Below are 12,591 nucleotides of genomic sequence, written 5' to 3'. Positions count from 1 at the left end.
TCACGAAGAACCAATCTTGGCTCTCGAGTCGAGGTCCACAGAACCCCCACAGGAAGATTCAATCAATCAGGAAGAACCGATCTTGGCTCTCGAGTCGAGGTCCAAAGAACCCCCACAGGAAGTATTATGTGTACGAATGAAAAGTCAGCAAGCATTTGTTCGAGTGTTTCATTCGTGATGCTTTCCGGTATTTTAGTCACCATCCTTATGTGATCCCTTTTCACAAGCATACCATATTGAATGTTGAGCACGATTCACTCATGAATGAGCCCGGATGTATGCGGAACTCTCATGAAAAGATGAAATGTTTACATTCAAGGAATTCACATTCCATGTCTTCTCCTTGGCATGACACAGTATCTGAAAGAGCACAAAAAGGATTGAGCATCAAGCATCGGCATTTTCATTGTGATTTGCCACAGTTGATTGATTTAGATCAAAAAGTCAAGATTCGATCTCATTGTTTGCGTGTGTTTGATGAACGGTTTGGCACTCGATCTCTATGTTCATCTACATTGCATGCACAGGCTTTACAGAAGAGTAAAATTTTTACATGGAATGGGTATGTTCATGTTTTTGTGTTGCAAGTGGTTTCAGGAACTTTCATCCTCGGAGATTCTTGAAGAAGGTAGACGCGTGACTATAGACGAAGTTGAAGCATTGAAGGAGCCACACATGACTTTGTGTCGCTTTCGGCGCGGCCCAAAGAAGCAAGTGTTGCACACCTTTATGAAGTTCAAGTATCGCCTGACCCACGCATCAGAGTGGGTCGGCAAAGAGTCCTTTCCAGGATTCCAGATGCTGTTGGCGATCTCCCTCGACGCCATACAGTTAGGTACCAGTACCTCACTTTGAAAAGGAGGGGACGTCACCTCCACATGTAACCCTATGTGTACGTGGACAAGCTACATCATGGCAAGGGTTCAGTTCAGTCAATTAGCCTAGCTTAGAAAGTGATCTGGCACCTATGTGAGTCTGTTCGCAGACCGTGCATGTCCAGACACTTAGATTAGATGCATATCCTCTGGTGGCACACAGCATGATCATCAGATTTCCATCAGAACCCATCAGGAGCATTTTTACAATGCATAGACCTATTTTCTCCTATTTTTGACACTTTTCACTTATTATTTTTAAGTGACTTTTGTTGGGAACTAGGTAGGGCAAATTAGTAGAGCCAATATATAAGAAAAACCTAGCGCTAGAATTTCGGACAGAAGAGGCAACAGGAACACTTTGTTCAACAGGCAACTTCTCAACAAGACCCCCATCAGCACACCTAGCGTTTTGCAACTGCAATACCTAGCGTTTTTCTTCCACAGACCAGCCTTGGCGTTTTTGCATGGCAGATCAGCCTCGGCGACAACAAGACACAGCAGATCAGCCCTAGAGGTTCGCAGATTTACACAGCAAGGCCATAGCGTTTTTGCAGATTGAGACCAAATTAGCCTTAGCATTTTTTATCAGCAAGAGGCCTAGCATTTTGCAGACCTTTCACTACAGAACCAGTACAAGCATTAGTGTTTTCAGTTTTCAGCGTCAAGACTCCGCAGTAGAACCCGCAGACCTCGCAGATCTCACCTTCCCACAACAGATCCTCGTCGCACGGTCAGATCTAGCGCAGTTTGCAGATTCAGCCCGGAAAACGCAGATTTCAGCGTTTTCAGTGCGTCATCGTTGCATCGTCGTCATCGACATCGTCACGACATAGAGTCAAAATTCAGCAGATAAAGATTTGCATATTTCAGCCATTAGCGTTTTCAGATTTCAGCCCGTCTCCTCGTCATCCTCATCGTCGTCGACATTGTCGGCAAGTCCAAGCATTGTAGAGATTTGTGCAATCAATAGTAGACCGCTCTCGCCATAGAGAGTGGGGCCTTCGGAGGAGGGTTTGACAACATTCTGGTGTCGTATTCTTCTCTCTCTATCACTCAATCTCAGCACCTTCATTCACAGTGTTCACCGCTTTGTTTGTGTCCATTGCACTCTCTCAATAAAGGAACGGAAGGCTCTCCCTTCCGTAAGTAAAAGGAACCCTTGAGCACAGTTCGGAGCACTCATCTTGAGCAAAGTTCAACATTCACTTCTGTTGCACCTTACATCTTCTCAAAGTACCTCTCAGACTCCTCAGAACCCTCAGAATGGTAAAAATGGTAAGAATGGTAAGAATGGTAACTCTTCTAACCAATCTTCCTCTAGTCTTTCGGAAAAGAACACTCAAAATGAATCTAAGGGTAAAGCTAACACACCAGCTAAACCTAAGCTAACCCCGAATGAAAAAGCTACACAAGGAATCCTAGGAGGATACATCACAGCAGAAGAACAAGTCGTTTATTCCAAGGAAGTTCGATGTTATCATTGTCACGTCAAGGGTCATATAAAGAAAATATGTCCTCAGATTGAATCTAACGAATCTAAAGAACCCACAGAACCCACATCCTCTGTAGAAGCCATAAATGAGCGCACTAGTGTGTCCCAAGTTTCTCATGATCCTCTCATTGATGAGTCTCTCATGAAGTGTTATGGTCATGTGAATGGTCAACACATGGTGGTCTTGTTTGATTCCGGTAGTATGCATGATGTGATAGGTGACTCTCTTGTTGACAAAGCCCGCTTGGAGGTTCACAAGACATCTCCTTTCGAGGTGTCGGGCTTCGCTCCCGGTATGGACTCTCTCATTACACGAGAGTGCCTTAATGTGCTATCACTGTTCAACAAGCCTCCTTCCGCAGAAAATTTGTAGCGTCTCCTCTTTCAGGATGTGAGGCATCCGATGGTTTCGTGAGCATAACCCTCTCATTGATTGGGCGCCCAATACTCTCACTTTCAATGTCAAAAGTGACTCTCCCATTGTCATTCGTGGAGAGGAAGTTGTTCGTTCTTCACCTCTCATTTCTAATGTGCATGCGAAGCTTGAAAAGAAAAAGGAAGAGACTCTCTCATTCTTTTCTTCTCCAAAGCACGACACACATGTTTTGCATGATACAGATGTGATTATTCACAAGGATGATGATTTGCATGATAAAGATGTGATTATTCATAAGGATGATGGTTTAGAGGATGGTTTTTCTAGTGAAGCTAACCTCATTGCACTGTTGCAGATACGATCAATCACGTAGACCCGATCTTGGCTCTCGAGTCGAGGTCCAAAGAAATCACTCAAGAAGTATTGTGTGTTCGCATGATTAGTCAGCACGCATTGTTCGAGCGTTTCATTCGTAACGGTTTCTTGTATTTTTGTCACCGTCTTTACATGTTCCCTTTTCATAGGCATGCCATATTGTACGATGCACATGATTCACTCACGGATGAGCACGGATGTATGCGGATTACTCTCAAAAGGACAAAAAGTTTGCATTCAAGGAATTCACATTCCATATCTCTTCCTTGGCATGACAGTCTCAGAAAGAGCACAAGACAGATTGACCATCAAGCATCAGCATTTCCATTGTAATTTGCCACAGTTCATAGATTTAAATCAGAAAGTCAAGATTCGATATCACTTTTTGCGTGTGTTTGATGAACGGTTTGGCACTCCGTTTCTTTGTTCATCTACATTGCATACACAGTCTTTTAGGAAGACTAGTATTTTTCTAGTTACTCTACATGGAATGGGTATGTTCATGATTTTGTGTTGGAAGTGGTTTCAGGAATTTTCCTCCTCGGCGGAGATTCTTGATGATGGTGGATCTACGTCCATGGACACAGTTGGATCATTGAGACAGCCACAAATCCCTTTGTGTCGTTTTCAGCGTGGCCCAAAGAAGCAAGCGTTGCAGACCTTTATGAAGTCCGAGTATCGCACGACACATGCATCAGAGTGGGCCGGTGAAGAGTCCTTCCCAGGATTCCAGACATTGTTGGCGATCTCCCTCGACGCCGTACAGTTCGGTACAAGTACCTCAATTTGAAAAGGAGGGGATGTCACGTGCACATCTAACCCTATGTGCATGTGGACAAGCTACTTCAGGTCTAGGGTTCAGGTCAACTTAGGAAGTGTTATGGCACCTTTGTGAGCCCGAGCACACGCCGTGCATGTCCAGGCACGTAGAGTACTTGCATATCCTCTAGTTGCACACAGCATGATCATCAACATTACAGTCAATAGCCATCATGAGCATTTTATAGTGCACAGAATCCATTTTCTCTATTTTAGCCATTTTTCACTTATTATTAATAAGTGACTTTGTTGGAAAATTGGGTAGGGCAAATTTGCTAAGTTCTATAAAAGAAACCTAGCGCTAGCACTTTCTGCCAGAAGAGGCAGCAGAGTTCCAGCAACTAGCAGTGCACCTTCTCAACAAGAACCGCCAAGAGACTTCGTGTTTTCAGCCACAAGACAACCTGGCGTTTTGGTACTTCCCAGATCAGCCAGCATTTTCCAGATTCCATCCCTAGCGTTAGCCATAGCAACTAAAATACGCGTATTTTATTTAGAATACACGACGTCCCGTATTGAAACGTACAAAACGTCTCATAACGTTTTCTATTCTAACGTTTTTTTGCTCAAAACGTATGTCTTTTTCTAATTGATCAATTGTGTTTTAAAGCTTCATGGTGCTTGTTTATGTATGCTATAGCTAAATATTGAAGAGTCATTGAGGAGGTCCATGAACCGCTTCATGAGTTCTTATTAAAGTATCATATCTAAAAAAGTCGACGTATTTTATTTTTTATTCTCAAAAATATGTCTAGTACGCGTACTGTACACCACGTAATACACGTCCCGTCCCGTACCGTAGCTGCTATGGCGTTAGCAGATTCCAGAATTCAAGCTTAGCGTTTTTACAGTTTGCAGAACAGGATCAACGTTTGCCACACAGATTCCCTGGCGTTTTCTACAGCAGATCAGCCTTGGCGTTTCTGCAACAGAGGAGCTAGCGTTTTTGCAGATAGCATCAACGTTTTGTAGATTCCCGGTGACAGATCAGCCCCAGTCATTAGCATTTTCAGTTTTCAGCACTTAGACTCCGCAAGATCAGCCCCAAACATCGCAGATCTCACCTACCCGCAGCAAATCCTCGCCGCACGGTCAGATCAGCCAACGTTTTCAGTTTCAGCCCGCTGTTCGTAGATTTCAGTATGTGCGTTTTCAGCGCATCGTCATCGTCATCGTCATCGTCAACGCATCATCGCCATTGCCGTCCTCGCCGACACAGTGTCAGAATTCAGCAGATAGCAGATTTGCGGATTTCAGCTCCTAGCGTTTTCAGTTTTCAGCCCATCTCGTCGCCGACATCGTCGGCAAGTCCATTGCATCAAGACCATTGTACCAAATTTGTGCAATCAATAGCATAGACCTCTCTCGCCATAGAGAGGGGGGCCCTTGGAGGAGGGTTTGACAACCATCTGGTGTCGTATTCTTTTCTCTCTCTCAGTCTCAGCACCTTCATTCACAGTGTCATTCACTTTGTTTGTGATCATTTGCACTCTCACTAAAGGAACGGAAGGCTCTCCCTTCCGTAAGCAAAAGGAACCCTTGAGCACAGTTCGGAGCACTCATCTTGAGCAAAGTTCAACATTCACTTCCGCTGCACCTTACAATGGAAAAGAAGAATGATGTGTTAAGTGTCACACCAAAGGTCTCATGAAAAGAGAATGTCCTAAGAATGAACCCACACTCCCCCACAGAACCCACATCTTCTATACTTGGAAGCTATTCTAGCGGATCCCATTAGGGTTTCTCAATTTGCTTTGGGCATGTACTCTTCAATCACGCATGAATGTCCTAATTCTCTTCAGCAAGCATGTTATTGTCGCCAGTTTGTTGTTTTTCCTCTCTCTAGATGTGATATGATTTTTGGTATTAAGTGGTTTCATGAGATTGATCCACAAGTTAGTTAGAAGGAGAATACACTCACTTTTCTCGTGAGGGTGCATCTTCCGTAGTCATAAGAGTACTCCTTTTGTGTTACTAATTTGTCACTCTCATTTTTTGAAAGGGGATATAACACACAGTCCAAGAGCATCTCTCAGTACCCAGTCAAATAGTTCAGAAAAGAATTAGTCATTGCATAATGATGGGCAGCAGTACCATCAGCAGCACCAACGTTTCCTCATCCAGTTCCCCATTGCGAGAACCTCATCAGCACCATCAGCCCTAGTGTTTTTTACATTCCTCGACGTCCCGTCAAATTGTTCAGATTTAAGCATCTTTGCATCAGCGTTTTCAGCCATCATCATCATCGTCGCCATTAGTTTGCAGTCTCAGCCCTAGAGTATTAGCATTTTCGGTTTTCAGGACATTGATTAGGTCTCCAGTTTTAGAACCATCATAAAGGTTTGTATAGGCGTTTTGATGGATCTTAGTACACTTTGGTCGGCATTTGGCAATACGAGCATGTAGATTTAGGCTAGAGGAATGTGTCGGTCCACCAATGTTGCCAAGACAATTCGAGAAGTACATCTCTTCTCTTGCCAAAGATGCACCATAATTATGATTGGTTGCATAACAAGATTAATCATGTAGTTCAGAAACTGTTGAAACATTTGTAAATGCGGAAATTGCCTAGAGGATGCTTGGAAAGAAACTCTTGAAATTCGTTGACGAAAAACCTTGTGTATTCTTTGGATTCCATAAAACTGTAAAAGAAACAGGACCGGTTTGCTTGATGGAAAAGCCAACTAATGATCTTTGAACACTAAAAGCAGGAAGAGGTGACATGATCACAGGATTACACATATGTAGAATCAGATGAAGAAGACCAAGATAAAAGATCCTTTCGTGTTAGGACTCACAAAGCACATGGACGATATGCATACTATAGCCTATGGAAGTCAACTATGACAAATACAAAAATGACTTCTATAGATTTGAGAGCAACGTATGCAAAGACGCCAAGTCAAGCAAGAATTGCATGGGTTACATGCAAATGGATCCATCGACTGGATGCCATATGCTCATAGATGTAAGCGCATCATAGGTGCAAGCCAAGTGCATGTGCACCAAGAAGGTTGACCTGGGTTATGACTGCAGAGAAAATCAAGGGTTGTTTTGAACCAAGAAAGGTGGAGATACAATAACTCTTTTGGGTCAAGTATTTGTAACAAAGGAGTAGTTGCTGGTGAAAGCAGTGGAAGAAGGATCTTGAATTTCAATGTGAAATGTTAAATAAGTATCTATGTTCATGCATGCTATGTATACATGTGTGACAAGTGTAGACTTTTCAAATATTAGCTACAATAGACTTGTTTGTTTGATGAGCTTGAGCGATGAACGTTTGCATCATTGCATCTTTGACTATTTCGTCCTATTGAGTCTAATGAGTCAAACTTGGATGTGATGACAAGTTAGTGGAGCTAGTGCATCAAGGACAGCCCGCTAGGTTTGATGAGTTAGACTTGGATGTGATGACTAATTAGTGGATAACAATTCCATCCGTAGTATCTGGATGAGTCTCATATGCAATATTAGACCTTGGACCAAGATGTGATATGGGTAGTTATGTGGTTGCATGAATGATTGCATGTGATTTGAATGCCAATGTGTACAATCTTGCCCTATGGAGGTCACCACAAAACAAGATGGCTGCAAGCATCTGTACATGATGTGGATGTTGGCTAATCTCTTCTGGTGCCCATTTTATGGGGGTGTGTGCGCGCGCACGCTAATGTGTACGGCTTGGATGACATAATGATGTGCATGTATGCTTGACAGCAGTGTCTACTCATCTTTTGGCAGTTTCTATGAGTGTAATCAAGGACGATTGCTTTTTTCTTTAAGGGCGGTGGAGGTGGTGTTGTGTTGGGGATTTTCATAAATTGCTGACTAAGCAAACTTTACTTGAGGAGCTTGAGGTGCTTACAGGGCGCCTATTAGAGAGGAGCTTCACATGCTTGCTGACCAAAAAAAAAGCAGGTGGTTGAGGTGGCAATCCAAAAAATAGTAGGTGGCTATTTCACTTGCCCCAAAAATAGCAGATGATGATTTGACAATCCAAGACTAGCAGGTGGTTGACTAGACAACCCAAAAATCTTAGGTGGCTGATTCAGCTGCCCGAATATAGCAGGCGGTTCACTCGACGATCCGAAAAAAGCAGGTGGTTGATTTGCCCAGGACATCCACAAGGAAGTATGTAAGATAGCACGTGCGAACAAAATAGGGGATCTATAATTAGGTACATTTACAAAAAAATGTACTTACATAAAGGGTTTTTTTAATTGAGAAAGTGGAAATTTTCATACATAAGGGCTAGGTTTTTTACAAAAGTGCATACATAAGGGGTACATATAATGGTTGAAAATATACAGGTAAGGGATTATTTAAATACCTCTTGTTCGCACGTACTATATGCAATTTTTATGCAGTGACTCCCCGAGCTGATTTGGCGATCCAAATAGCAATTGGCTGACTTCGCGATCCAGAAAGAGCAAGTGACTAATACGACTATCCAAAACTAGCAGGTGGATGACTCGGCGATCCAAAAATAGCAGGCGGCTGAAGTGGAGATCCAAAAATAGCAGCAGGACTCACTAGCAATCCATGCATTGATGGAAACTGGGCACACAAGCAGTTACTCTGCATGCATGGAAAGTGGACACACACAGGTAGTACATGCATGGAAAGTGGACAAACGGACAATGCATGGAAAGGCTACTGACACCAAGTATAACTAGGCGACCAATAACTAATCCACAAAATAAGCAGACAAGGAAAACCGAGCTTAAGCCAACACATTCTATGTGAATAAGATGTGACAAATAAAATATTTTCTCCTACCATTCGAACTTCAGATTCATCATCATTTCCTTTTAAGCGCCACCCAGAGTCCTCCACCATGCTGAAGATTTTTTGAAAGGCTTTCATATAAATGCCTTTCAATTGTTTGGCTTCTGGGAGAATCTGCGAGTACAACACTAATGCTGAGATCTTGTCTCAAAACCATTTATTCTCACAAATGTATCCACAAAGGTCAATCCAAGCACTTGATCAGTAGTCCTTTTGATGGCATGACTGTGCGCATTCTTTTAAAGGGGGGGGGGGGGGGGTGGGGGTGGGGGTGGTGGTAATTATATTTACTTTTTTGGGTAGAGCCAGCAAGCCAGCAGGGACAGGAAACAAGTTTCCCACTTGGGGGAGTCTTTATGGTTACCTCACAACTAAAAAGTCCCCTAGACACAATTAGCAAGAATTCATTTGTCAAGTACATGTTTCAACACCTACACTGCTGTCTTTGCTCAAGTGAGCAATGCTGCATGCACATTCACTTGGTAGCATGCAAATAAGTATGTCAGCATTCATGTGATGTGTGTATTAAATGCATGCAAAGCATGTACATGCAAACTTCTGCCTCAGGCGCATGCACGTAAGCATTGGTCGGTGTATCCACAAATGTGCATGAAACTTTGCCAGTCAGCATTTGGTGATTACCTTGTGGTCAAGCATATCCCTGATGGAAAGGACAAAAAGAAGTGCATCTTCTTCATTTTCTTTCTCAAAATAGATCTCCAAGTCGAAAAGCTTATCTCGAAGATCTCCCATGCCCCTCATATTATCAGAAAGCATAATTTTCACAGCCTGTGTTGACAACTGAGACAAAAAGGAGAGCAGTGTTAATTTCCCTGCTACAGTTAATTCGGGTCGAAACTGAATAGTATGAGTAAGTATCATATATATGCACATGCTCAATAGAGAATATTTAGCTGGTTGTGGTAGTATAGAGCAATCTTTCACTCATTTGAATCCCTTGCAAGAAGCATGGGTGTAAAATTCCATTTTATGGCTGAACAATACTGAGAAGAACGTCATAATTTAGAAAAGCTAATCAGCAATTTGGTGCAAATGCAAGAAACACAGCAATCGGAATTTTTGCCATTGCCAACCTTATACAGCATGTAATAAGCATCCGAGAAAATAGTGTCAACTATATCCCTGTTGAAAGAAGAGAATTTGATTGCAACCACATATAATCGCTTAAGAAAACCATTAGCCAGTGTGGGCTTTAATTGAGGAGATGAACGTCAGCCAGTAACAGAATCATGGCTGACAACTGAAAATAAGGATCTTTGTCAATGGAAAAAGAGATCGACTTGAGCATGTACGCTATACCTGTTAAAGAGCACAAAAAGATGATAAGGGTTAAACAGAGACAAAACCACCATAAGGGGTTGGTGCCACCCAAATGTGCCAGAAGATATGAGAAGAAAAGAGCCTCTATTATGATCTAGCTGTGTCAGAGACAGCGGATGGATGTGTGTGTGGTCCAAAAGGCATAAATGGTGTAAAGGAGTACATAAAATATGAAGCAATTAATGTCCCACGGCAGAGTTGGTTATCACATCATGAAAAAGGAATTAGTCTTCCAGACTACACCACCACGGAATGCCACTTTCCGCAACAACACGTCTTCCGCTCAGCAAAAAACCTCCTTCGGGCTCTTCCTAGACCCAGGATAGGCATTTTCAACCAACTCCTCAACAGGTGAGTAAATGACTCAAGGCAGATGCTATAGGGAATGCAACAAAAGAACCCACCTTACCCCACCCAATAATAATCCTGTCAAACAACAGAACCCTCTGGACAACATCAACAACAACAAGAGGCCTCGCCCTTCTGTAGGATTGACCCCCGATCTCGTCGGAGAGCCTGGACACAATCCATCCGAGGAACCTTGTAGAGCATGGGGATGAGTTCATGACAAAGACGCACTTATTTTCTTCAACCTTGGATCCGCCAAAAACTTCATCCACCAATATAACCGCCAGCCTTGCCATTGACAAATACGCGAAGGGTAACTCCATTGAAGCCCTGATGGCGAACAGAACTTATGGTTCTACGACACATCTGGGGGGCTCACTCCGAGTCCACGTCCAAAGATTTCTAGACGCTATGGATTTCTTCATCATGGACTTGGCGGGTTGTGATATTTTGTTAGGGATGCTCTGGTTCCACAAGTATGATGCCCTCCTTCGTGCTCGCGATCGAGAGATTCTCCTCACCCATAGAGACAAACAAATAAATTTGAATGTAAAATTTAGCGGCGAATTTGTTCCCACTGTAACTGCTTGGTTCTCTCAAGAAATTAATCAAGAGACCTCTTTTAGCTTACATGATCTAGGCAAACTCTAACTCTACTCATAGATATGTTTCTTTATCCTCTCAAGATTAAAGTCGTTTACACTTCTGACAGCAGTACCCTGATTGTTTTTGTCACAAACAGGAGCGCACGCCGCACATGAATGATCAACAAGCTGAAATAAATACCTTTTCAACTAAAAAAGAGATGATGGAGAAGATCGACACAATATTTGGGACCAGAAGATGGGCTCGTCCTCCCCCTTAAAGAAAATCTTTATTAGGGAGAATCTTTTTACAAGCACAAGAACCGGAGTGACCCCTCCGTTCTAGATCTTCCAACTCAATGGTCAGTTCCTTGCCTTGTGGGGAATTCCGGAGAGATGATCTCTCAATTCGGTTTCCGTCTATTCCCAAAGCGAAAAAGCTCTACACACTGTTCCCAATTCCGTTCCTTGAATTCTCTGAGCATAGGCCGAGGCCTTGTTGCTCCTTCTCCGTGATGGAGTCCCTACGAAAGCACAGAACACAAAAACAATAACGCGAATCACGAGTTCACGATTGATACATGTCGCTCATTGCATGGAAAAGGGACCTCCGTGCTCCTAGTCTCGTGAGCACTTGCGTCTCCTTCCCGTAGAATCTCTTCCAAGCTAGCGTTGGCAAAATCTGTCCCTGACAATGGGAACGAGTGTTGCTTTTATAGGTTCTAGGGACCGGCAAGAATAGCAGGTCCGAACCCAGCCAAAAATAGCCAACCTTGGGAGCGAAAGAAAAGTAGAGAGAGTGAGGGCTGGCAGCCATCAGTTAGAGAGAGGAGAGAGAGGGCTCACACTGGTAGTTTTTAGGAGGGGGGGCGCTTTTGGCTTGCTTTATTTTAAGAGAGTGGCTGCCCAATTATTAAGTGGACAGCCAGTCACTTAAAAAAAAAAGTGTGAATCTCTTTAAATTCAAAAAAAAGACCAGTGAGCTGAAAAGTTATGCTACACATACACAGTCCACTCGTCCCCAGATGCAATCCTCAAGCACGGATGCTATGCAGACACAGATTCCTCGCGGGAAAGCATCTACCTTCCTCGTGAATCTCCCGCTTTCACAGAAAGCTTCTCAAAACCCATCTTTATTCTTGTGCTTGCATCTTTACGCGTATTCCTTTTTCCAGTACGGGTTTCCTACCAGACCAACGGAATATTCCCTTTTCGACGCTCCCGTCACCCATCACGTGACGCATCAGGAATATCCGTTTCCTAGTCTCTCCTACCGAACTAGCTATACAACCCCTTCGTGATGCTTAATGTCACCCATCGTATGACACATCAAAGTTGTCCGTTCCTGATGGCTTTTGATAATTCCACTAGATCCACGGTTCCTAACCTTATGGTTCAAGTGCACACATTTAAATATTCTAATATCAGTAAAAAGAAATTACTCTAGAAAAAAAATATAAGAAAATAGTCCATTTAGCAACATCCTCTGGCTTCTGAACAGTTGTCCTCAACAGTAGTGCTTGTACATATCCTTCCAGGATCTCGAGATAAGATGCTAATTCCTGCTCGATTATCCACTGAGCGTCCAAA

General features: G+C 43.0%; 1 protein-coding gene across 2 annotated transcripts in view; it reads right to left on the bottom strand.

The window, feature by feature from the left end:
• Positions 1–12,591, bottom strand: part of LOC147456180 (uncharacterized) — a 56,846-nt gene that overhangs the window by 20,888 nt on the left and 23,367 nt on the right. Inside the window, exons 2-4 of one of the 2 annotated variants that reach the window (XM_086514729.1) lie at positions 9,823–10,048; positions 9,371–9,529; positions 8,720–8,842 (exon numbers count right to left, since the gene is read on the bottom strand). In XM_086514729.1, the coding sequence (XP_086370855.1) occupies positions 8,720–8,842; positions 9,371–9,529; positions 9,823–9,834 (294 nt within the window). In that variant the 5' untranslated portion in view covers positions 9,835–10,048. The remainder of the gene's footprint in view (positions 1–8,719; positions 8,843–9,370; positions 9,530–9,822; positions 10,049–12,591) is intronic. The other variant, XM_086514728.1, reaches the window with a different exon arrangement.

The sequence above is a fragment of the Adiantum capillus-veneris genome, chromosome 6 (genome assembly GCF_014529385.1).
Source record: "Adiantum capillus-veneris isolate H3 chromosome 6, ASM1452938v2, whole genome shotgun sequence".
Lineage (NCBI taxonomy): Eukaryota > Viridiplantae > Streptophyta > Polypodiopsida > Polypodiales > Pteridaceae > Adiantum > Adiantum capillus-veneris.
Note: the sequence above shows the minus strand (reverse complement) of the source record. Positions and strands in the feature narration are given on the sequence as shown.